The sequence below is a fragment of the Apostichopus japonicus genome, chromosome 1 (assembly GCF_037975245.1).
Source record: "Apostichopus japonicus isolate 1M-3 chromosome 1, ASM3797524v1, whole genome shotgun sequence".
In the NCBI taxonomy this organism is placed as follows: domain Eukaryota; kingdom Metazoa; phylum Echinodermata; class Holothuroidea; order Aspidochirotida; family Stichopodidae; genus Apostichopus; species Apostichopus japonicus.
Genome location: NC_092561.1, coordinates 5,255,910 through 5,283,402, shown reverse-complemented (window position 1 = coordinate 5,283,402; position 27,493 = coordinate 5,255,910). Strand labels below are relative to the sequence as shown.

At 38.1% G+C, this 27,493-nt stretch overlaps 1 protein-coding gene across 7 annotated transcripts in view; it reads left to right on the top strand.

The window, feature by feature from the left end:
* Positions 1-27,493, top strand: part of LOC139963223 (receptor-type tyrosine-protein phosphatase H-like) — a 64,732-nt gene that overhangs the window by 15,152 nt on the left and 22,087 nt on the right. For 2 of the 7 annotated variants that reach the window (XM_071964167.1, XM_071964253.1), the window contains exons 3-14: positions 3,214-3,343; positions 10,774-10,971; positions 13,023-13,361; positions 13,859-14,134; positions 17,273-17,539; positions 18,622-18,906; positions 20,545-20,829; positions 21,568-21,837; positions 23,164-23,291; positions 23,991-24,098; positions 25,994-26,060; positions 27,314-27,463. In XM_071964167.1, the coding sequence (XP_071820268.1) occupies positions 3,214-3,343; positions 10,774-10,971; positions 13,023-13,361; positions 13,859-14,134; positions 17,273-17,539; positions 18,622-18,906; positions 20,545-20,829; positions 21,568-21,837; positions 23,164-23,291; positions 23,991-24,098; positions 25,994-26,060; positions 27,314-27,463 (2,503 nt within the window). Of the gene's footprint in view, positions 1-3,213; positions 3,344-7,421; positions 7,861-9,714; positions 10,972-13,022; positions 13,362-13,858; positions 14,135-17,272; positions 17,540-18,621; positions 18,907-20,544; positions 20,830-21,567; positions 21,838-23,163; positions 23,292-23,990; positions 24,099-25,993; positions 26,061-27,313; positions 27,464-27,493 lie in introns of those variants that run through there. The other 5 variants (XM_071964338.1, XM_071963854.1, XM_071963940.1 and 2 more) reach the window with 5 other exon arrangements.

Genomic DNA, 27,493 nt, shown 5'->3' with positions numbered 1-27,493 from the left:
GGGGGGGGTGGGGGGACCTGTAAAATGATTGTCATATCTATATTTATGTTGTTGCAATCAAGTGGTAGAGAAGAAAGGTTCATAAATGAAGCTATTCCATAGATTCTTGTCCTCAGGAATGATTGGAATCATGTCATAAATATTCAGGTAAGTATATCCCATAATGCCCAGCCAGAAAGGACATATAAATCTAAAAGTGCTGATACCACTTTATTCTGTACTTTCATACCGTGCTTGAAAGTACTCACACCATGCTTTTTCAAAATTGTCACCAGTTGACACATCATGTTCGACTATAAAACTTCGAGAGCATAAAAAATTACCAAAAATATGCCCAAGCTGGGCGGTCTCCCCCTTCGCCCCCCTCCCTTGGCTACGCGCCTGCGGTAGAAATCTTGTAGGAAACAGGCCAAATGAAAACCCAGTGAACCCATATCGATGTGGATCATTATAGTAATAATAAACAGTTCTATATATAATTTACAATAAAGCCTCGCCGCGCTGTACAAAAGAAAGTGAAAGATATGTACCCAATATACAATAAGAGTAAACATAACAATTATAACGATGAAAACAGGTGTGTCTTCAAAACAGTTTGAACATCTCCACAGACACAACATTCTTTATGTTGAGTGGGAGTTTATTCCAAAGGAGGGTTGAGGAATACTGGAAAGATCGCTCGCCATAAGATTTAGTGGACACAGGTTGCATAGAGGGCAAAGATTAGGTGCTAGAGCGAAGAAGGCGAGTTGGGGTATAACTTTGAACAAGTTCACCCAAGAGAGACAGGGCTAGTGCGAGTGATCAGCCTGGCAGCAGAGTTTTAAATGCGTTGCAATTAAGCCAGTTGACTATCAGGGAGACCTAAGAGCACACTATTGCAGTAGTCCAAGCATGATGTAATAAAAACATGGATAAGTCCCTCGGTAGTTTGATTGTTCAAAAAACGACGAATTTTACAAATCTTATGAAGAGCGAGAAATGCAGCCCGGCAGATATTATTTACATGACACTCCATGTTCAGATTTTTGTCAAATATGACTCCTAAGTTACGAAAATGTGAAACAGGTGCAATAGAGGCATGTGCAACTCTAACAAGTGGGATAGGAGTGACAGATCTCATATATATATGATTGTACGTACTTACACTCATACACTAGAGATGTACAGACATTATGATAATAATCATGAGTGACAACATGCTATACCGTCACAGGTCACAGAAACGACCACGAAGAGTCATTTACCTCATGCAGCATGTGTTGGATGAAGTTTTAGCCACCGCCAAATATGATTTGGATAAATAATCTCATGCATTATTTCCTATTTATAGCCACAAAAAAAAACTATGCCACCAAATATGGGGGGGGGGAAATATTAGATACTAAATCTCCCACCTAAAATATTGGGGGGACATGTCCCCCCTTCCCCCCATGAGCCCCGCCCACGGGGAGGGGTGTGTTTATGCACAGTGCAAACTGAATATGATGTAAACAATTATTTACTTCGTTCCCCACTTACCTGTCTCCCCACAACCTAAGCACCGCATTCTACCGTGTCTAGTATGCCCTGGTAATCTTTTAACACTGTGCACCCTTACTGACCCCAAGTGAACTCCTTCATATTCTACCATTCCAAAGTGTCTCGCATGTTTCATCTGTTGGATGACCTCCAAATCTAACAATGACCAGTCACCAAGGAAAGAAATTGGTGTCTCTGAGGACCGGAAGACCATTAAAGAATTTGCCCTACAAGCTGTACAGTATGAACCAACTGTGGAACATTCTTTTGTACCTTTAGAAAACTCCCCTTGTACCTCTCTTTGAACCCTTTGCTATTTGTTGTGGATAGTCACACAGATCTGCATTCCGATATTATAACTGGTTTTCCCCCTCTGGCAGATTGTGATAACTGAGTATAATTACAGCTATGATGTCCTGACATACAAGGATACACTGTACCCTGCAATATATGGAGAACTCTGTTGCATGTACATGTACATAGTGAATACTGTATACTAACATTTGTAAAAGGTGTGTCTGATAGGAAATGATTTTCTTGTATGAGATCGTACTACATTACACTCAGGAAGTGAAGGATTCTAACAAAATGTTGCCCTTATTCCGTATCAACTGCAAAGTTCAGTGTTTCAACAAGGAAGCAAAACTCAATGTGTAAATATCACCACCCATTTATTTAAAGTATGGACACAATATACTGAATGACAGGAGAATAAAAAAAAAAAAAAAAACACTCAGTCAGTTTGCCTACATACTCCTGAGTCAGGGAATTTATTTTATGTTCAACTATTGTGTTCCAGTTTTGAAGGCGCTGAATTTATAGGACTCTCAGATAATTATGACATACTTGTTCCTGCAGTGTAAAAGCATTGCATACATTCGTCGTCGAGCTTGTGCTGTATGAAATTAATTTGACAAAGTTTGCATAGCATTTTGTGATGCCTTGCTGGATAAAATATTCCCTGCTAGCTACAGCTGATATGATAAACTGTAATATACATAATATTTACTCCACTCCTCGATAACCTGTCTCCTCTTAACCTTAGCACCTCTTCTTCTGTGCCTGTAATGTCCTAGTGACCCTTTAACACTGTGCCCCCCTCTATGACAGGCTCCTCTGGTCATTGCCCTTCCTTCTCATTCTACCATAAACGTAATGTTAGTCATAGACACCAGGTAAAACAGATGAAGGTGCAGGCTCAGCTGCAGGGGCCCTTGCAGCAAGGCTTGATCAATATCAAAACAGCAGAGATTATCATAAATGGTGTAGGCCCGCCCTATTGGTTAACCTTGAGTTGAAACTTTTTTTTGTTTCAAAATTTGTTTCAAAAGTTCCCCCGCTTTGATAATTTTGTACTTGAAAGTTTGAAACTCCTGGTCGTGTCACAGTATGTCAAGTTTCATGGAACTCTCAATAGGACCATTACGACGGCACCCTCTGTCTTTTTTTGGCGTGGATTTACATTTGAAGTTAACTGTCGTACCATGTGAAGTTAGCATATCGACAGCTCAGTTAAATATCCGTATTCAGTGGGTGGTACAGCACTTAGATAATGCACCTCCTCTTTCGGCATGTAATTGTGAAACGTACAAACTGTCTTTGTATAATTAAACAATGATTGTCAAATGTCCAGACAGGTAGGTTTGCTTGTAATCAATGTTCTTTTGTTTTCTTTCTACAACATTATTACAGGTTCTGATGACCTTCACCAGCTGTTCGATAGCTTCGACGACTGTACCTACAATGGACGGTTCAACCGTTATAACTGTTGTGGAAACCACGATACTCCCGTCCACATTGGCACCAACAACGCCTGCCCCTGGTATGTGTCATTGTTTTATGTAACTGTGTATAGGATATCTTAAATGGCAGTAAAGTATTCTGTTGCATGTATACATTGCACCTTCCCATCTACTGTACCTAGCCAGTATTAAGTGGTAACAAGTGAGCACTTACCACCTCCCACGTCCCCCCCCCCATGGAGCCTTTTCGGGGTCAACGCCAATTCACGTCTTCCGTCAGAATCTGCCATTCGCAAAGTATAGAAGTCGATTCTGGTGATGTAGTCTTCTTTGGTTTGGAATCATGTTTTCTTGATGAGTTCTAATTTAGCACTCCATTTGAGACATCATCATCTGGAATAATTCTCAACACATTCGAGTGACCTGCATAAATATCCTTTGACATGTTTCTCAATTTAACAGAATCAAGGAGGCTTGGACGGTATTAATGGTGTGGGATTAGTTTACAAGTCTGTAGCTTTGGGGAGTGGGGAAGGGGGGCATGGGGGGGGAGTTATTAGGGGGTATAGAATATGAAGAGCATTAATTTTGTTTGGCGGGTAGTGAGAGGACTTTAGAGGTCTGGAAGAAAGACTACTACAGCCACCATTTTCAGACGTATATCATTCTGACTTGTCATTACAACCCCACCTTCCCCCACACTTCAACGAAAGTGCCAACTGCTTTCAAGTGCCTCATAAAACCTGATGGGAAACAAAGTGAAGGATTTCGTACTTGGTGGATCCGTCTTATTGAGCATAAGAAACCTATTGCTTTTTGTGAAGTTCAATCCATGGTCATTTGGGATCAACAACTCGGTCAAATTCTGAAAATCTCGTAAGCACGATAACCCACGAAGGACATCTCTCTTGAACTTAATATGTGGTGTGCAGATTCAGCTTGGTGAGTGCAAGAATCCTATTGAAATTGGTAAAAGAGGTCAAATGTCACATGAGGTCAACAGACCCCAAATAAATACCCCAAAACTTTTAAACAATGATATCGTATTTACTTCTAACGATGGACCCTTGGTACCATCATTATCTACAGTCATAGACTGCAGCTTGTCAAGTTTCGCTGAAGTTCTGTAGCTAAGACTGATGAGACAGCACCCTCTGTCCTTCTTGGGTGTGGCTGGAGAACCCCATTGCTGTTTGTATGCATACTGTCAGAAAAGTATCACAACCAATGCAAGATGTCTTTATCTAATATGGACTCAAGCAGCTAACACATTTGCTGCCATCCATGGCTGAAGTATGTTTTTCTTAGTCAAGTTTATAGTGTCGAGCATTACCAATCAATGATGAGAGCATAAATTAAGTCATTAACTAAAAGAGTAAATTAAATTTTGCTTAATGGGGATCTTGTTGCAATGAGTCATAAATGTCTGACATTTTTTTACGATGCTAGTTAACCAAATTTTGCCCCAAAATTTATTTACGATTGATCAAGCTTATACAGTAGAGACTGTCATCCAACTAGTTTTTGTTTGTTTGTTTTTTGTTTTTGTTTATTTGTTTGATATTTGTTTTTTGTGTAGTCACCGAGTGGCAAGTATTATGCACATGAAAAATTCAGGTTCTGTAAAGGTCAGATCCTACAAGCAGAAATTTGGGTGCTTTCAAAATTACTTCTGTCTTACAAACTTGTTTAGTTTTGAAAATTAAAAAACCAAACTTATCAGGTTCCTTGTTGTGGGGTTTAGTTTAGTATTATGGGACATGACATCAACATCATTGCAATGAGCATCATATACAGTAATCATCAACTGTCTGGAGTGTGAATGGAAAGGAAGTCAGTAGAAATATCTCTGACAATGTCACTGCCTACCCTAGCATCAAGCTGTATCTCTGTGTCGTGGATGAGACCCATGGGAGACCTTCATTATGATGCGATCAATTGTTCAAGTGGAGATGCAACTCCTGACATTTTACCTGCTAATGAAGGCAGTGTATTACGTGCTAGTTGCAGTGGTGATGGTGTTACAGCAGGACTAACAGTTACTGCATGTTAAGATCACTATTGTCAATGGTTCAAAAGGAAATCCCTTCTTTATCAATGCTACAGCAAAGCCAGATCCTGCAGCCAGTCTAACTGAGGAGAGTGTGACTACGGATAGTGTAACTGCATCATGGGAAGACCCTGCCGGGGATGTGACTGGATATGATGTTAGCTGTTCATCAGGTGTTGCGAGCCCTTCTAATGTACCAGCCAGGAATGATGGCACTAGTTACAAAGCATCTTGTATAAATCTAAACACGCCAGGTGAGTTTGGTGATTGGTTTCTGCTTTTTAGTGCTATAATAGTTTTGTTTTGGTAGTACATTCATTCATCGTAGTACAGATGTTTAACACCTATTGTATGTCCAAATAAAAATGTGAATGCTATGTCACCATTTGTGCAAATTTTATTTAGTGGAGGACAAATTTTGTAGGAGTTTATTTTTCTTGTCGTCCATTGGACAATCTTGCCTTACATTTTGTTTGGTTGTCCAAGATGAAAAACAGCTGTACAATAACAATGACCAATATGTATGCTGTAGGGGAGAGATGTATAGGTTTGTGAGTAGAACACCAACATTGGGGGTGATAACAAGTTATCATTTGACCTTAATTTGGGGTTATTTAGTTACAATGTAATCTGAATATTTATGTGAACAACTCCTGTAGTCCGTCAGACAACCTCCACATTTGAATCTAGTTGTCTGAACAGGAATTTAAGTCTCGGATGAGCAGACTATCACTTGTCCTGTACTTATACTTTGGTTAGAATGCTTGATAGGGCAGCTTTGATTGACATTGAAGTTACCCATAACTTTCTTTCCATCATTTAAGTGTCATTATTATTTGAATTTTGCTATATTTTAAAAAGTATTTTCTGGTGACGAAAGGACTTTGTCATTGAACAAGGTGAAACTTTAATTTGAAGATAAAAATATTCCGCCAGTTGAAAACCCCCCATCTGGATATCTTGCCCCTTACTTGAGACAAGTTCGATTGATTGTAACCTTTTTTGACTGGCTAAACCTGCAACTTGCTCCAGGAAGCTGGATCACAGTAGGGGGGTCTGTGATGTCATCTGGGTAGATGTTCTACTTCTACAAAAGCTTGACTTTCGTATTGTCATCTGCTAGAATATTTATGCTGCATTGTGTGCATACAGTAGCTGTCAAAGTTCTCTGTACTTAGAATATCATCAGAATGGATGATCTATTTGGTACAAATATTGTCAGCAATTTTGCAAAAGCAATCAAGTTCAGCCACCAGAAAATCCTTTTAGTACTTGTCTCCATTCTATATGCACTCAAACCCAACAAGATTCACCTAGAATTACTGTAGTTTGTGAAATATCATTTGCTTTGCAATTTGGATTTATTACAAAATTGACCAATTTTACTCTCTGATCACCTTTCATTGACAATGGGCTTGAAAAGCCTAATCCAAGCAATGATAGGGCACCCTAACCCTAAACCTCACTGTTTGATGTAAACGTGAGATTAAGTCAACTCCTCCTGTTCATCTGTCTTCATTCTACATACATACTGTATGTATGCACTCAAATATACCTCTAGCTCACAAATGTTGGTAACATTTTAGTACTACATTCCTACTGACCTACCATTCTGAAGGTTGCCAAATACAATTCCAGTTTTGGCAGTTCTTAGTAATAATTCAAGATAGAATCACAGAGCTCTATCAGGCACTGCAAATAAGTATCCAGTCGGGGCGTGGGGGGGGGGTTGGAGGGGTTGGAGGAGGGCAGTGATAAAATGCAACCTACCAACCTTTGTCCTTCGTAGCTAGGTTGATTTAAGTGCATTTGTAGGAAGAAGACCAGTAGATTACTGTATCATCATCCAATTATAACCTGGAAACTAGTAAGTTTGGGATTTTCAGTTACAGTACAAAAGTTAACTACCAGAACATAGGGAAAGATCAGCTGTCAAAACGATTGAATGGTCAATTTTTCACATTCTGTCAAATGCTAAATGAATCTTTTGGGTTTGATAGCTTGATAAGTGTTTCCATGCATGGCTGTACTTTTTGACGGAACAGTCATAGAACTATGTGGAAAAAAAAAGAGCTACGGAAACTTACTTAAAACTGTACGTAAAACGTGATCCTCACAGTAAAATGGTGTGTTTCTTATTAGCAGTGTTTGCCAATCGAGGGTACACAGTAGTTTGTAACAATGATCTCACTTTCTTCTTCCACACAGGTGCTGACTACATCATAACTGTAACTTCGATCAATAAAGGTGTTGCTGGTGATGGCGTCTCCATCCCTATCACAGCACAGCCAAATCCACCAATACTAGTGGAAGATAGTTCAACTGTTGACAGTGTGTCTGTAAGATGGCCTCATCCTGGTGGGGATGTGGATTACTATCTGGTGGACTGCGATAAAGGAACACCAGAGAATGATAATATACCAGCCATTATTGGAGAGCTAATAGCAACCTGTAATGTAGCAACCCCAGGAAACAACTACACAGTCTATGTCACTTCAGTGAGCAATGGTCAATTGAGCAATCAATCTGGCCAATCAGTTACAGCAAGTAAGATTCATCCGTCGTATGTACAATGTATTCTTAATATAGGTTTCCATATAGGCCTAGTATTTTTGGGCTGCCGTGGTAGACAGTAAACAATTCTCTCTAGATATGGTTCGGCCCCAGATTATTTGTGTGATCTCATGGAGTGGAATATTCATAGCCATATGTTAAGGTATTTGATTATGTTACTTTTTGTTTTCAATATTTTCTGCTAGTATTCTTGTTCTTCTTTTATAGACTTTTTTTAAGTTTCTATATTTCTGCATTTGTTATTGATATTTTATATTGTTTGTCTTCCGTTTCTTTTGGTATATGAAATTTGTAGGATGCCAAGTCTTCTGCACTGGACTAAAAATGTTTAAAAAGGTTTAACAATCTCCAAATTCCAGAAATAAGATCATGTGAAAGCGCTCAAAAGCTGTGAATGCTCCTTACAGACTCGCAAACTGTCGAGCTGTTCGATTTATTAGGTGATTTTTTTGCAAACGAAGAAGACATCCAGTAGAAAACAAATTATACTTGACTTGAAACTGAAGAAATCTGTTTCAAAGGATCTCTTCTTCAATAATTACGAATGAAATTGATCGACTCCTGGTACCATCATTATCTGCAGTCTATGACTGCAGCTTGTCAAGTTTCGCAGAAGTTCTGTAGCTAAGGCTGATGAGACAGCACCCTCTGTCCTTCACTCCTTCTTGTGTGTGGCTGGAGAACCCCATTGCTGTATGTATGCATGCTGTTAGAAAAGTATCACAACCAATGCAAGATGTCTTTATCTAATACGGACTCCAGCAGCTAACACATTTGTTGCCATCCATGGCTGAAGTATGTTTAGCTTCTGTCAAGTTTGCAATCAATAGTGAAAGCTAGAATGGATATTGGTTTGAATCCTGCCATAGCTAATACTGTACATTTGATTCCTTGCTGGAAGCTAAGGAATCTATAGAATTGTGTTAGCATGTGTGTGTAAAAATGTGACACAAGCATGTTAAGTCAAACACCTCAGGGTGGATAAAACTTCATACTTGGTATATGGATCCATCTTATTGCTGATGAATCCTTTTGTTTTTTGTGCAGTTCAAAAGTCTTTTGAAGTCAACAGGAAATACGTTCAATCAAAATGTTGATGCCATTTTATACTTAAATCCCATTTCATTAGAGAATGTTTGCTTGACTTCCTAAATTTCATTTCAAATACTGTCCAGAGTAAAAAGTCAAAAATTTTCATACATTGTTTTCAACTGTGTACACTTTGCCAATATGAAAAGTGTGCGGACAGCAAAATGTTGAGAATTCAATCAATTGATTGAATTTCTGACTGCTCATAAGCCTTCAACTACTGGAAAATATGTGGCCCAGTGACCTACTGGATCAACTGTAACAATCTTTTATTTAGAAATAGCTACTACTCAGTTTGGATATAAACAATGTCTGACATCTTTTGACGATGCTCACCAAATTTTGCTGAAAAGTTATTTACAATTGATCAAGCTTATAGAGACAGACATCCAACTAGTATTTTGTTTAGTCACCAAGTGACAAGTATTACAAAATTATTTATGAAATATTCAGGTTTCTGTAAAGGTAAGCTCATACAAGAAGAGAAATTTTGGGAGATTTTAAACTTACTGCTTTCTTACACAGTTTTGAAAATTCCACATCAAACTTATCAACTTCCTAGTTGTAGGATTTATTTTAGTATCATGGGACATGACATCACATCATTGCAATGAGCATCATTAATCATCTTGATAAGTCATAAATTATAGTAGAAGATCATTGAATACCTGTCATAAAAAACTTCATGCAATAAACGCTTAGGAAAGGATGGTCCTCTCTTATCTTTTACTCCGGCAGATCCTGAAATTGTCAAAAACTTACGTGACAAAGACGATGGTGAAGTGGTTACCAGTTACGTTGAAGTAGAATGGGAAAAACCTAATGGCACTATTGATGGATATGTGATGAACTGCTCACAAGGAGAGCCTCAACAGTCGTTATTAGATAAAACTGCCACTAGTGGAATTTGCGACAAGGTAGTTGCTGGGGCTAATATTATTGTGACTGTCTGGAGTGTCAGTGGCCTGAAAGTCAGTCGAGTGGACTCTACCATTGTCACTGCTTACCCTAACATTGTTGCTAATTTGAGCTCACTACCTTCTACATCAAGCAGCGTATCCGTTGAGTGGGATAAGCCCTATGGAGAGTTAACACGGTATCTTGTAAACTGTTCTGATGGTGTCCCCTCAGCACCAAGTATTGATGATAATGGTGAAGAAAATCTCAATGTTGATTGTATTGATGTGATGGCTGGAAGTTCAGTGAAAGTTACAGTCACAACTGAAAGTGGTACAAAGCTGAATCCAACTAGCATCTCTGTTGAATCAGCTCCTGGTGCAGTTGTCGATTTGACAGAGGATAATGCTACCACTGATAGTGTGACAGTATCATGGAAATTACCGGAAGATCAAAAACCCACATATCAGTATGTAGTAGAAAGTTCAGATAACAATGCTACATGTAACACAACTGAGTCTAATACAGCAGCTACTTGTGCTCCTGTTACAGCAGGCAGTCTTATCACTGTAACAGTAACAACAGTGAGTGGTAAACTGAACAGTAGTGATGACATTAATGTACGGGCAATTCCTAATGAAGTTTCAGATGTGACGATTGGCGAACCTACTACAGACAGTGTCTCTGTGTCGTGGAAGAGACCCATGGGGGAACTCAATTCTTATGAGATCACTTGTTCAAGTGGAGTAGCAAATCCTGACATTTTACCTGCTAATAATGGAAGCGTATTAAGTGCTAGTTGCAGTGGTGATGATGTTACAGCAGGACTAACAGTGACTGTTAACATCACTACAGTCAGTGGTCTAAAAGGAGGAAATCCCTTCTTTATCAATGCTACAGCAAAACCTAATCCTGCAGCCAATCTAACTGAGGAGAGTGTGACTACGGATAGTGTAACTGCATCATGGGAAGACCCTGCCGGGGAAGTGACTGAATATAATGTTAGCTGTTCATCAGGTGTTGCGAGCCCTTCTACTGTACCAGCCAGGAATTATGACACTAGTTACGAAGCATCTTGTATAAATCTAAGCACGCCAGGTGAGTTTGGTGATTGGTTTCTGCTTTTTAGTGCTATAATAGTTTTGTTTTGGTAGTACAGATGTTTAACACCTATTGTATGTCCAAATAAAAATGTGAATGCTATGTCACCATTTGTGCAAATTTTATTTAGTGGAGGACAAATTTTGTAGGAGTTTATTTTTCTTGTCGTCCATTGGACAATCTTGCCTTACATTTTGTTTGGTTGTTCAAGCTAAAAAACAGCTGTACAATAACAATGACCAATATGTATGCTGTAGGCGAGAGATGTGTACAGGTTTGTGAGTAGAACACCAATATTGGGAGGGATAACAATTTTTTTTAGTTACAATGTCATCTGAATTTTATGTGAACAACCTCCACTGCTGATTCTGGTTGTCAGAACAGAAAATTGGTTTGTTTAAGATGAATGGACTAAAACTTTGCACTGTACCATAGTAATATTAATAATAATCAGCAGTTTGTTTTATGGCCCTTTAGCAACCACAAATGTGGGAGAAACCTGCGAGGGCTTATCGATTACAAATTACACGTCGGGTGGCTTCGAATTCAACATTTTAACTCAAATTTGGAATCTATAGAAAGTTATTTCAGATGGGAAAACCGTAGATTGTTCTTGGATGAAAAACCCAATTTACTATGACCTGGCCAGGTATCGAACCAGGAACCTCCCGATTGCTAAGCCTCCCGATTGCTAAGCCTCATTGCTTTAAAAGCCACCGCCTTTATCCACTCAGCTATACTGTAGCAACATATGCTTATAGTTTGGTTAGAATGCTAGATAGGTCTTGTCAATCAAGTGCATCCACCCGAAAATCCTTTTAGTACCTGTCTCCATTCTACATACTGTATGCACTCAAACCCAACAAGATTCCATTGAATAACTGTAGTTGTAAGCCCTCAGAACTATGGCAAGCCGTTTTAAAGCAGCATTTTGCGTTGGGTCGTTTTTTTCCACCTTTTTAACATGTGCATCGATTTTTTTAGATGTATCAATCATAAAACAGCAAACTAAGATACCATCCAAGTTTCACCCTGCCAAGAGCGTTAATTAGCGAGTAATTAACGATTTATGTCGATAACGAGCAAAAGTGTCCTCGACAAACTTTTCATATCTCCAACTCCACTAGTTTGAATTCCACCAATCAGTGAATAATATGTTTATTCATGAGCATTTTGCGTTTGGTCGCCGTTTTCTACTTTTTTGACATGTCCATCGAGTTTTTTACATACATCAAATCACAAAACAGCAAATTAAGATATTAGCCAAGTTTTTCCCTGCCAAAAACGTTAATTGGCGAGTATTCCACGTACAAAATTAATCGCATTCAGTTCCCAAACCCACTAGTTTGAATTCAACCAATCAGAGATGCAGGTTTAGTTATGAGCCATTGCTAAAAATAGATTCAAGACAACTCCCTGGTACAACCAGGGAGTTGTTATGCAACACCCTGGTACAACTGCCATATAGACTGTACACAAATCAAGCGTGGTGTTATATTACGTATCTGTCAATGACGTTCGTAGTGTTTAAATATTCATACTATGGGTTCCCAACGGAAAATATCTTGGAGAACAACAAAGTTGAAAGTTGCAATTTTTTCGACTTTTATGCCACCATTTGAAGTAAAATATAAATAGATAAGCTAGTTATGTATGTCGTTATGGTATAGTGGAGTCAGTGAGGTTGAGAAAAATCATAGAAAAGGACGCAAAATGCTGCTTTAACATTTACCACCTCATTCTACTTAAGTAGAATAAATTCTACTTAAGTAGAATTAATTCTACTTAAGTAGAATAACAAGGTAAATGCTAAAACGGCTTGCCATACAGAACAGTAGGTTTGGAAGCAAGAAGAAGTAGCTTGATAAGTATTTCTGTGCAGAGCAGTACTTTTCAATGGATCAGTCATGGAACCATGTAAAAATGTTGTCACGTGAGCAGATCTACTTAAAACGTGATCCTCACAGTTACAGTAAATGGTGTGTATCTTATTAGCAGTGTTTGCACAGTATTCAGTAACAATGATCTCACTATCTTCTTCCACACAGGTGATGACTACACCATAACTGTCACTTCGATCAGTGAAGGTGTTGCTGGTGAAAGCGTCTCCATCAATATCACAGCACAGCCAAATGCACCACAACTAGTGGAAGATAGTTCAACTGTTGACAGTGTGTCTGTAAGATGGCCTCATCCCGGTGGGGTTGTGGATTACTATCTGGTGGACTGCGATGAAGGAACACCAGAGAAAGATACTATAACAGCCATTGAAGGAGAGCTAATAGCAACCTGTAATGTAACAACTCCAGGAGACAGCTACACGATCTATGTCACTTCAGTGAGCAATGATAAAAATAGCAGTCGATCTAGCCAATCAGTTATAGCAAGTAAGATTCATCTGGACGTATGTACAATGTATTCTTAATATAGGTTTCCATATAGGCCTAGTATGAGTACAGAACCCACACATTTTGGGCTGCCGTGGTAAACAGTAAACAATTCTCTCTAGATATCTTTCAGCGCCAGATTATTTGTGTGATCTCATGGAGTGGAATATTCATAGCCATATGTTAAGGTATTTGATTATGTTACTTTTTCTTTTAATTTTTTCTGCTGTCATGTTCTTCTTTAATAGACTTTTTTAAAGTTTTATATTTCTACATTTGTTATTGATATTTTCTATTGTTAGTCTTTTGTTTCTTTTTGTATTGGCACATGTAATCATTTTAGTGTGTCATTGTTCACATTATCAAAGACAGCTATTACTTGCTATTATTAATCTATATTTTTGTATTATTGGCAATTTTGGAAATTTTGCAATTTTGTTGTTTCTATTGAATGATTGATTTTTAAAAAATTTTTAACTTTTTTTTATTTTTTATAGTACCATCAGAAGTAATTCTCACTGAAGGTGAACCTACAGTAACTACTGTGGAAGCCAATTGGGAGAAACCAGACGGAATAGTTGACGAATGGACAGTAGCATGTACACCTAGTGAATACGCTGAAGCAATAGATGATACAGTAGTCCCTGTTGACATGTCTGTAGACTACAGTGGTGTGTGTAATGTGACCAGGCCGGGAGATTTGTTCACAATTACAGTAACATCTCAGAGACCAACGGATAAAACTGCATCTTCATCAAAGGAACTCCGTGCTGGTAAGTATCCCTCCTGATTGAATTCAGATAATGTTGTGTCATTTCTTCCTTCAGAATCATTTAAATTTTAAATATTGTCTTAACTTTCTCATTCTTTCTTGTTCCTAATATCCTTTTTGCCATAACAGGTTTTTTTTACATATATTCCAAATGTTACCAAACTTGTGTCGTATGTTTACCAGGCAAACCTCTCCCTCAATGGACCTTGTTTTAATACCTGTTGAGGTCAAAGGTCATCCATATAGCACCTCCCTGCAAATATGCTAAAATGATTCCAAGGTTCCTTGTGTTCCAACTTCAACAAGCATATATTCCACCAAGGATTGAATCGAAAAGAGTGGAGAGTAGTGGGGAAGGAGAATCAAAAAAGAAGAACACCTCCTGGGGCCCCAGCGACATCAAGTGTGATAACGGCCAAAGGGAAAGGCAAGAGTAAGGACAAGGCTCCATTGTGGAAGGCCAGTTTGTCCAAAAGAAAGTCCAGTGCATCAGGAGTAGAGAGAGAAAGACCGAGCAGGTCGTGGCAGGAGTAGAGAGAGAAAGACCGAGCAGGTCGTGGAGCGGCCGTAGAGAAAACTGTGTCTCAGAGAGATGTAGCCACCATAGGGTCGCAGGAAAGAGAGAGAGTTAGCATCCATAGGGTGGCAGAGAAAGTTAGCGTCCAAAAGGACACAGAGAGAGTTAATGTCCACATGGTCCCTGAGAGAGTTAGCGTTCACAGGGTAGCAGGGAGACTTACCGTCCACAGGGTTGCAGAGAGAGTTAGGGTCCCTAGGGTTGAATAGAGAGCTAGAACCGGTCCCAGAAGGACATAGAGAGTCGGATACAACCGGTTGGTTGCTGGGAGAGAGATGTCTGACGAGAGGTTAATTGTCCGAATCCTCAGACGATGGGTATCAGAGAGCAAAGAGCAGATAACGGTTCCCTCGATGGAGACATAATGAGGAGCCAGCGTGGCTGGCACACAGTTGACAGGCCTCCTGAAACCGATCTTATGCAGAGCAAGAGGAGGAAAGGGTGACAGACTGTCTGTCTCCACACCGGCCAAAGAAGGGGAGCCATAACCAGTTGAGACCGGGGCTGACAAAGGAGATGTCCTGGATTGTTGAGCCCATCAGTAAGCAAATTTTGACACAGATCAGTGGGTCTTTGTTTGTATCTTTGTCTTTGCTCATAAATATTTACAATGTGAAGGGAAGTGTTCTGAAAAGTCTATACTTGCTTAACAACACGTAAGTCTCCCAAGAAGAAGAGAGAAGAGAGGGAGAAAAAATGGCAGCATCGGAAGGATACAGAACAAAGTTTGCATCCGGTCCTCCTGTCAGAGGCAGGGAAAGAGTACGCCAACACCCAAGGATGCCGTTCAAGGGTGATCTTTAGAAGGGGAAATTTTGGTTTTGTTGGTACAACAAGTAATTGTAGCGATTTCGGGAGAGGCGAGATCGCTCTTCCGGTCCTCATTCTTTCTTTTTCCAGATGTGAAATCCCTCAACAAAAATGATTTGAAACCAAAATGTTACCATATAAAAACTCTACCGCTTATCATGGGGTTACTTTGAAAGAGCATGTGGTTGGCAAGCATCTAAAAGACGCCTACTTGCTCATACTGATGCAGGAGAAACATCAACAATATCTAACCTTCCGACCTGAGGGTTCACCAGAGTGGCGGAGGTAGTGGCGTCATTATGCGGAGGTCTCAGAAAAAGGGGTTGACTGATAGAACAACAATCAGAAGAGACTACGAGGAACAACATGAACAAAACCCTTGAAGTCCTACAGGGTATAGTACATGGCGTTAAGTTGAACCTTGCCCTAGCTGGCACAAACCATTTGGTTTCTGGGAGCGGTGCTTGATTTTCAGAATGGGATAGAGCTTCCCTCAGAGGAAAGAATCAGAATGGGGAAGGCAGTAGTAGGTCAAATACTGTCACGACAGGAGCTTCCAACAATTGCTTGACTAAGGCTAGGTAAGCTCTGCGGCTGATGCCCAGCATGGTGGACGTAGGTCAATTATGCGGTCACCAAATCTTAGTAGAGAATGATTAAATGAGACATGCAGGAGGATTAACAATAGTGACAGAGATCTATATTTTGTTTACTTCTAGTATATTGATTCATGTGATGTTAAGTGTGTGTGTGTATTGGTGCCTTGGCTTGTAAAAACGATTTACTCAAAATATGGGGGATTAATCGCTTATTTGGTTTTTGGCAGAAGTGAATGAAATTTGTGGTATTTGTTAACAATGTGTTGCTGACAGTTCCTGGCAATACCCTTCCCTCCACCTTTAGGTACAAGAACCTTCTGTGCACAGTTTGTATTTTAAAATCATATCATAGGAAATGTGGCAAGGAGTCAAAAAGTCTGCTGGCTGTTGGTATCACATGTTTATATTCATGCTACGTGCAATATTTTAGCTAGCTGAAATGCAGCAAAGTTTTCCTTCCGATTGAACTTTTCGTTTTACTTGTTTCACCTACAGCAGATGTGGGTAAAACCATGCTTATTCTTGTTTTCCATGTACTTATTTTTCCCCCGGTGTCAGCTTTCCTCCACAGGTTTAAGTCCGGCAATGTGGTTGTTGGATATCTGCTGTGTTGTATTTAAGGGACAAGCACTTTGATGTTGTCAAAGCCATCATATTTTGTGTTCATTTTCTGTCTTCACCAGTTTTCTTCATTTCTTGCAGTTTTGCAGCTTTTCATATCAGTGTATTATGTATTTCATTATATTACTATATATAAATATTTCCTGAATAAGAATTTCCTCGTCTTGTGTTTTATTCATATTTCTGACAAGTTGCTTTCATTATTTCATCACATTATCAACAAATTCAGTTTCTTATTAACAATTACTCATCGGGGGGAATATGCACGCATTATATATTACTATTATTATTATTTGTTATTATTATTTTCATGTTTGCTTTCTTTCGGTAAGTGTCAAAGTCATAATGTGCCTAAAGATTATTTTGAAAGTAACGTTCAGTCAATCACAAGTGCAACGTTGCTTCATAATGCTCTGTCATGTCAAATTCCCTTTGTCAAGCAATTCTTTCTTCTCAGACAATTTTTCGTCACTGCATTCAACATTACATGCTGGTAATGAAGGATTGTAATGTTTCTGCTGATATCTTTTAGTACCAGAGTCTGTTGCAGAACTAACTGTGGGTAAAGTGACCACTAGCATGGTAGAACTAATGTGGACCATGAAACCGATTTGTGAGAGTAACTGCGTTTGGACGTCATTCAGTGTCGATTATAATGGAAGTATGCCCTCAAGTATTTCCAATAATAGTCGCTCTACAACCATCACATCTCTAATTCCTGGTGAGACTTACGACTTCACGATAATAGTGATTAGTTTTCAGAAGAGCAGCGCACCAACGACTGTAGGACAAAGAACAAGTGAGTTTATTTTCTGCAGCAGGGGCCCGTTCCGCAAAGAGTAACACTGGATCTTAAGTTTGATTTACTGTTTACTTATGAACTATGTGCTGATGTACTTTGAATGAAACTTCAGATCGAACGTAATTCTTTGTGGGACGGCCCCCAAGGAATAGTTATGTAGTACCCACCCGTGACACCCCATTCTACGGCCGGGCGTGTCCACCTATCCAACTCTATATTTGTCCTTGTCTTTACTCCCATTCCAACATTTAACTGCATGTATTTATTGGATGAAGATTTTATGTATAAAACAGAAACAATTTACTTGTCTTTAGCCTGTAAACATCTACGCTCTCTGATGAAATTTCATTCCATACTTACATTCAAAGTTAATATGTTATTTGCCAGAACATAAAGTTTATTGTTGTAACATAAGGACAACTACAGAAATATGTATTGCTTAATCTTCCACACCCAGGATTCATTTTGCCACTCAAATAGTTGCAGGATCAGAGTATGTCTAGTTTTGTGTTATAATAGATGGACAACTACAGAAATATGTATGTATATCGTTTATCTTCAACACTCAGGATCCATTTTGCCACTCAAAAAGTAGCAGGATCAGAGTATGTCTGCCCTCATGTTGAGATTGCATAAGCTTTAAACCACACTGTAGTATAAACTGAAAGTTAAAATCATGCAGGAATGTAAATCTGAAGCAGTGCAGTGAAACATGGAATAATTATGCAAATCTAGGTTCACCTACTGTATGACCTCACATCACTCCTGCTTGCTTCAAGTCAACATTCGTTCCGAGATGTGTAGGCATCTGGAAACTGGCATGCAATAATTGAATTAAACTTTCAACAAGATACTAAGATTAACTTCTACATATACATGCCAGACATATCTTTTCCTTTGAACTATTCGTGGAAGTTTGTTAATGATTTACATATGATTTATGTTTAGAACATTTTTGCAACAGTGACATGAGAACAAAGATTGTCTTTGACTTGGTCATGTACAAAGTGGGCGTCTTTTTTCCCTAAAATACCACAAACAATGCTGACAATTTCTGTGTTTGTTGTTTGATATCGCAGAACCAGAGGCAGTGGAGAGTGTTTATGCAACGAATCCAACAGTAACTAGCATGATGGTGTCATGGATAGACAATGATATATGTATGAGAGGCGAATGTGTTTGGGACAGCTACTTGGTTAGATACGTTGGGCTGATAAATATTAATGACAACAATGAAACAACGGTTGAAGAAGTCAAGGAGACCAATATTTATCCTAAAATACCTGGAAATAAGTACGAAATCTCTGTAATTGTGCAAAGTGGGAATCAAAAAAGTACAGAAAGAACCATCGTGCAAGGACTACGTAAAATTGACTTTCACTAAAATTATTCTTAGCTTTCATTGATGTTGTTAGGTCATTTTCTCCTTAACTTTTTCCCCAAAACATATATAATATAGTGATAATAGTTAAAGAAAAAGTAAAAATTAAATAAATAGTGCTTGAGTCAGTTATGCTACTGAGACTGGGGTTGTAATATTATGTAGTGAAAGTTAATATTTTAAGTGCAATTCTTTTTGTCTTCCATGAATATTGCCTACATTAATGTACAATGCAGATTGTAACCTTGTTGCAGCTCATCATGCCATGTTGAATATTCAATTTGTTGAATATTCAATTTTCTGATGGTGCTCAAATTTGAATATTGAGATTTTCATTGTAAATACTGATTGTATTATTTTCTGATGGATATTCTCATTTGAATATTGAGATTTTTCATGGGAAGTATTTGTTATATAAAGTTCTGATGGATACTGAATATTTGAATTTTCAGATATACAGATATTCATTACACTTTGTATTGACTGATTCATTTTTCATGGTGGATGTTCGTTACTCCATGTAGATCTGTATTAACTTGGTTAAATTGTTTTATTACATGCTTAATGGTCACTGTGATGGGTACTGCAGATTTTTGCATTATAAGCATAATTGGTGATTGCTTTCCCTAATTATCTAATTAAAACTTAAAAGGTAATCTTATCTTGCTTTTGTTGTCACCTTCTGTCTCTCTTGTTTGGACTGGAAAAAAAGATGAAAAGATGCATATTTTGTGCATCTGTATTATTGAACCTTTATGATCGATACCTCTTCCCTCTGATATTAAATATTATATATTATATATCCTTCTCTATATTTCTCTTTTAGGTAATGGTAACTTCTATATCAGCAATATCTTAAGAGTTTTTTTTTTTTTTCGTGAGTTAATATCTCTCCAAACCCATTTGCAAGTTATAATTTTAAAGCTTTTGAACATCAGTAAAATTGTATCCAAGCCTCCGAAATGAAATATGCTGGAGTTACAACTGTGATTCTCCTAGCGATTATTGAAAACGAGCTCTCTTTTAAAATTATTTTCACGAATAGCACATAAATTGAGATTAGCTACAGCACTATATAAAATCTTTTGAGATTTTTAAACAGGATAGATCATGCGCATTAGACTCCACAGCAGTATCTACGGTAATGTTATAACTGCAATGACAGAGCCCTCTGCAGAAACGCTGACCCATGGAACCAAGCCTTGTAATACTCACATATGTTTAATAATCACACAACATAACTTAAATGTTTCCCCTCATGTTTCCAGTGTGAGTTTTGCACTTGATGGTGGAATTATGTTCCATAATTTAGGGTCATGCACATCAATGTTGTGGTCATTTATCATGAGCTTCTTCCGTGCAACTTGTTTCAAAATTTGCCAAAACATTGTCTCCAGTGTGACATTAATACTTCACTGCGCGCTGATCACCTTTAAAATGCATGCTTGGTTAAAAATTATGATGCTTCATTCTTTAAAATTTTAAAAGTTGTTTAGTGCAGTCATTGGTTTGGGCTTTTTCTCACACAAAACCATAAATTATGCAAATTTGAAAAGTTCTATAATACCACATTTTTATATCCTTCCAGTAAACAGGTAATTTTTTAATATTCATGTTTCAGTTCCAGAGTCTGTGAAAACCCTATCTGTGGAGTATTATAATTCTGTAAGTGTTACTTTGCTTTGGGAGATTAAAGACAACTGTGCTTATGAAGGCTGCGTGTGGAGTGGTTACACTGTGAAATATACTAGAGCAGAAGAGCCTGAGTCTGAGGTATATGTGCCAGGGAAGAATGACACCAGTATCAACATAACAAGTCTTATGCCTGGAAGCTTGTACAACTTCCTCATTTATGTGGTTAGTGAAGATGAACAGAGTTCTGAAGAAACAGCTTCGCAACGACTGAGTAAGTTGAGCTCTTTTGACCGTTACTCTTTGGTATGACTAAATTAGTCAGTCTATGTGCATATATGAAAAGTGATGGTCTTCCTTGGTCTGACTTCAAGTTTGTCTGTCACCGTAATGGCCAGCTGAAAAGAGAGGTGGAGAGAGAGAATTAATATTTTTAGAGCCAAAGCAACATTCAGTTTAGTAGTGTTTAAGAACACTTATGTGCATAAAATAGTCTATGAATTGAAACATAGCTTGATTGTGAGGCAGTAATGTAGTATTTACCACTAATAACTTCATCCGCAAAAGGGTGATGGTGGAAAAGTTTAAATATACTGACAGATTTAATGTGTCTGAAATATTACTACTGTACAATCAAGTGTCTCTGTGACAATATTTTTTGAATGGATTTTATTGGATTAATCAGTCAATTGCCAAAGTTACTATTGACTACATGAAAAGGATTATTTTCCCTGATAGCACTGCCACTTAGATTAGAGATCACTGCCTAAAGTATGTGTGTTAATTTTGACTTCAATTATTACTTTCATTTATTATTTTACATTTTTGCTCCCCAAGATCTCACAGGCTTCAGATCTCCATTTTAATAATATAGTCTTCTGATTTTGTCTCTCAGTTTCAGTTTTGATTAAGATTCAGTTCAATATTAATTTCCCTTTGTCATAAGCAAATGTTAAGCTAAAAACCATGAATTTATTGGATGGATTTGATTTTTATCTTTTGGGGTGCTTAGGGCCTGCAAGTGTCACATCAGCGAATTCCACTATACGCCAGAATAGTATCACCGTAACATGGGAAAAACCACGGGGAACTGTAACAGCTTACCAGACTAACATCACAGATACCATCACAGGAAACAATTCTAGCGAACTAGTGAAAACACTTGAGGTGGAATTTGATGAGCTTATAGCTTTCCGTAACTATAACGTGACGATCTGTTCAAAAAGTGTTGCAGAAGAATGTGAGGATATATTAGAACTGAACATTCAAACTTTACCAGATAGTAAGTATCATTTGGAGCTGTACTTTACACAGGCGGTGTGCAACCTATGGGTCACAACCCAATGTTTGGGTCGAAGAAAGGTTTTGGATGGGACGAATTCTTGATCGTTTTTGAGAAATAATAGAAAAGTGTAAAATTTGTCTACTAAGGCTCCAATGGTCATTGATGAAACGCTTGCAAAAGAAATTGTACGGCAGGCTGTCTTTATCCAGCTTCCGTTTGTTTTATGAGTTTGTAAAACTTTGTACCAATTTCAATATATCTATTACAAGACTGCTGAAAGACTTCTTTTGTACCTGGTTGGTTAATATAATATCACTGCGTCTGTTACTGAAACTAAACTATGCCAATATGTACTCAAATTAGTTACAGTTAGATCCATTGATAACCGTAAATTTACCATTCTCTAAAACCTCAAACTTAAGTCGGTTTTTATTTTGTACGAGGTCAATGGAAGTACAGTGGCCTACTCTTCTTCAACACTTTATTAATAAAAAATAGTGGTGAAGGCTTGGTGAGGGGGTTGACCTCTGTTTATACAACCAACCATTAAGGGTTGATGGTTCTCCAGATTTTCCAGATCAAGTGGAACCTGCTCTGTGTAGTGCTGTTGCACAGAGATGTTGATAAATATCTGGTTTTCATTTTGGAAACTGGGCTTTGGTTCTGTTCTGGCCTGGTTGTCAGAGTGACGACCCAAACAGAAGTCCTATAAATATTGAGCTGCTCCTCAAGAAGTGAACCAAGGCTTGATGTGAAAGTGAATGAACAAATCATCCAGATTTCCTGTTGCCTAATAATCAGCAGAGCCTGCACTATAAATTTCTTAATGTCTTCCTTTTCCAATAATTACGTTAACTGTCAAAAATTTTAATTTTTGTTTGTGCTTAGTCCTTGCTCTGCTTTTTGCATTAAAGCTAATTGATTTCCTGTCTTCCAATAACAAAACATTTGAACATTAAACAATATTGAAGGTAACTTTCATTTTTATATCAGAGGTATTATCTTTGAGAAAAAAGGATAAAGGTAGTCTAAGAGCACCCCTCTTTTTGTGGAGGTGGGGGGGGGGCAGGAGGGGATTATCCCGTCCCAGTTCAGGACAAATATCCCTGTAATAGATGTACCTAGCACACTGCATCATTTGAACCTTATTTATCATTAAGTTACTTTGTTTGTGTTGATTTTTGTGTGATCTGTATTTAATAACGAAACTCAGATTATTGTCTTGTTGTTAACTGTTTATGATTTGTTAACACGACTCTGATCATCATTCATGAAGCTGTATCTCATTTAAACCCTTTTTAAATTTTTTTTATGTCCGTTTAGTGCCATCAGCACCTCAAGACTTGGTGCTCAGGAGTGAAAACATAACCACTGTGAGAGTAGCTTTTAGAACTCCAGCGCTCCCTAATGGAATCATTGATGAATACAAGATATCATACAATGGGAAGAGGGTAAGTAAAGTCAGAATGATTTCATATTGATCCTTGTAGGAATTTAAAGAGATATATTCCAATTGGTTGAAGGCTTGAAGTTGATTCTTTATAATAAATGTTGGAAATTTGCAGTACCTTCGCAGGAAATTCGCAGGAAATTTGCAGTAAGTCAAAAGCCACACAGCCTGGAATATTCCCCTTTAAAGGGAATACAGGGTTACAGTTACAGACTTACATCCTCTCCGGTTTTCACCAGCTTTATATTTCCGCGCCTTTAAATGCCAACTCTCCCCCACCACCCCCCCTCCCACCCACAAAAGTCACATATTTATGCCAGCTTTAAAGTCAGGGCTGTGGGGAGGAATTCATGTCTTTTCTTCTTATCAATTTCAATCTCTACAATTAATTGTAACAAAGTTCACAAAAGTTCAAGAATGTGCAAACATTCCCAGGTGATGTTCACTGTTCCGGTCGCTGATACAAATCCTCAGCACTCAAGTGTCATTGACGGCACAGTGTCAGTAAGGGCAAGGAGTATTCATAATGTCAGGATACTACAAAGAGAGAACTGCCCTTTCCCAAAGTCACTTCAGAAAGTTCATTCAAAGTGTTGCTCTTTCAGCCCTTGTAATGTAATATAATTCCTCTTGAGTGATGTTTTCAATCTCTGATCTGACTGTGTTTTCAATCCCTGTGCTGTCTTGTTCATTTGTACAGGGCGAATTGAGGGATGATGATAATTCGATAACTGTACCAGCTGAGGATGATGACGATTACAGTGTACTTATCCAAGATCTTCTGCCAGGGTTCCAGTATGAGTTTATGGTGAGTAGTTTATTTATGAGACACTATTTGGGACATCAATGCATTTAAGAAAAATACATTTATAAGGGGCTTCTGGGTAGCGGAAATTGTATAAAGATGCTATTCCAAGGTGCCACTGTGCAGTGGCATTGACTAGAGGCAAGCTTCTGTGGATGAAGTATTTCTGCTGTGTAGATTGTCAAACACTGTTTGGTTCTGTCCTCGTGCTGGCTGTGCAACAAGGTTGTTGCACTTCAGTTACGGTTTGACTGGGACGCACATACCTTCCTACCTCGTTGTCTCGATTAGAAGAGGTCACAGATATGCTGCCGTGCACCTTCATCCATCAGTTGCGGCTATGCGCAGTGGGAATGAGAGTGAAAAGTTACATAGCACCTACCTACTTTTCATAACTATAGAGAAACAGCTCATCAGAAACCATCACTTAAATGATGACTGTCCAGTGAGCCACTGAATGGTTGAAAACATGATATGTAGTCGCCCTCATGAATGACCACATTGATCAAATTTATGCTAGCCAGTGATGACTTCTCTGCACATATTTATTTATTTATCTTTTCATTTGATTGTTTATTTGTTTACTGTTTTCTTGAGGGGTGGGGTTGTGGCAGGTGGGGCGAGGAGGATTTCAAAACAGCCATTTGCATATGTGTATATGGTTTAAATAGAGCTACATGACCAGTGCTTTGACCGAGTGGATCAAGGCGTTGGCATTTGAAGCAGTTAGGCTTAGCAATCAGGAGGTCTCGGGTTCGATACCAGGCCAGGCCATAGTAAGGTGGGTTATTGCATCCAAGAGAGCAATCTATGGTTTTCCCATCTGAAATGACTTTCCAAATTGAAAAGATTCCAAATGTGAGTGTAAAATGTTGAATTGGAAGCCACCCAAAGTATAAGCTATAGTCCATAAGCCCTTGAGGGTTTCTCCCACTTTTGTGGTTGCTTAAGCGTCGTAAAGAAGAACTGCTGATTTTTATGATACCGCATTTTCATAGAATTACCAAGCAATGTGATCAATCATAAAGAAGAGCAACTTCCCTGCAATCACTTCCCACCAACCCCTCCCCCGCCCTCGCCCCTCAAGAAAACAGTGGTATCTCTTGTCAGTTCGTTCCTTTAAATTCAAAGTTAGTTGAGAACAACAGATAGAAAGTATCGCCCTTCAACTTTAAGTTACTCAGCCTTCTAAATCCAATGCTTTTTGTTCAACTCTCAGGACTAGTCCATTGGCATTGGTCAAATAGTAGTGAAACTTAATCAACTTTGAAACTTTGTGTTTTCTATATAATAGTGATAAATAGTAATATTACAACATTTTCAGGGCAAGAAAACAGTAAAGTTGAATAGAAAGTTTTTCTATCCTGCACATCTATTTTTAATATTAGAAAAAGAATGAATAAATCAATTGCTTTTAAGTTCTGGCCTAACTATATATACGCACTGTAACCATAGATCAGTTTATTAGTATAGACTTTGCAGGACTCTTTAGTTGGTTAAAATGATATTTGTCATATTGTAAATTAAACTATGAAATATATTTGATGTCATGTAAAATGTGGTGTTGATTTCTTGATGCTACTGCGCAAAAGGGTATTGTCTTCATGTTTAGTAGTGAGGAGAAGTCTTTTCATGTTTCTGTGTACAGTCATTCGATGTAAAAAAAAAAACAATATGGGTTATGTATTTTAAGGTGTGTTCATCCAGCCTATGGCAATGTTTATTGTCGCTGGGGATTGAACACAGTATATATAATATAAGGTGAAAAACTTCATCAAGATCATAAATGCTAACGATTAATGTTTGATCTTTTGTTTTATCTTCAAATGCGTTTCATGGCATGTCTTGTGTATAAAGTTTACTAGCTATGGTATCTATTGTGCTTCTGATTCTTCTAGGTCGTAGCTGTCAATCAGGGAGGCGATGGGGAACCAGCCACCGATACCATAACGCTTGGACAAGAAAGTAGTTATAAGATGTCAACTTTATTTAACATAAAAAAAACAAAGCTGCCACGATCATTGATGATATATGACAGAGAATACTTGAGATGAAATGATAAGAAAAATTTGTATTTCTTTATTTGCATTTGTCACAATTGTAAGGCACACAAATATTCCATTCCATTCAAAGAACCTTTATTTCAGTCACTTTTGAGATGAACAACATATTAATACTCAAGAAAATAATAATTTTAAAGAGAAAGAAGCTTGGAGTAGCTTATTAAGGTGAAGAACTCTTTACAAAATACATATATGTCTCAATATGAAACAATAAAACGACAGAGAGAGAGAGAGAGTGAAAAACACAAAGAAAAGGTGTCCCAACAGTTTAAGGTGAAAAAGTCTAAAACAGAACCAAGAAACTCTTAGTCACAGATGTTTAGTAATAAGATGTTTATTATTAAGTGCACTTTTAACATTAATAATTTGAAACACATTCAACCTCATGGGCTAAACATTCAGGAAGGATATGACTAACTTTTCTTCTGTCCCCCTCCTCCCCTTGGGGTGAGTGGTGTCGGTTAAGGCACAATCTGAGACCACATGCTATTGTAGATCTAGTGATTTTTAAAACGGGTGTGTGGGGTATTTTAAGCAGTCCATTTATCAGGCATGAGCTTTTTCTGCCAATTCGCGGAATATCCGTGATTTCTTTTCTACCTTGGGGACAAAAATTATTATCCTAACACACTGTAGCATATGCAAACTGGAGCCTATACCGTAATTTTTGCAGAGTTCTGTGATTTTTTTTTTACCCTAGGCTCATCCCTGCCTTATAGTGGTTCTAGTCTGAGAGTATCCCAATTTTCCACCAAACAATTGAAAGGATTTATGTAAATTACCAGTGCATGCTGAGGCATACTTTTGATACCACAGAAGAATTGTTGCAGGGTGCACAAGAAAAAAAACATTTTCTTCAATGGAGACAAAAAGTGGAGAACACCTCTGCCCCCTTTCCAATCTTCCCCTTCCAGGACTGTGTGCCTGTTATGTGGCATGACTTAGTCACTGTATTAAAGAAGCTCTAAGAACTCTTGAATTATTGTTTTCTCTGACAACTCTCAAATATTTTAACTCATAATTGATGACAAAAATTTCAGCCTTTATTCATCAGATTGGACATTTAAACATTACCTGAAGTAACTGAATGCTCATATCTCTATTACACTTCATCGATGATGATGATTATAATTTGTTTTCTCTTATCATCACCAGAGCCGCCAACCCCAAGCAGCACAGAGTCACCAGTGGCAAATAAACCAGTGCGGGCTGTTAAGTCTTTTACAGTGGAGTTTAGCCCAACTGTCTTTTCCCACTGCAATGGTGAAATTAATAATTACACAGTAATTGTAGTGGAATCAGGTGGTAAGAAACCTATTTTTCTTTTCTTTTACA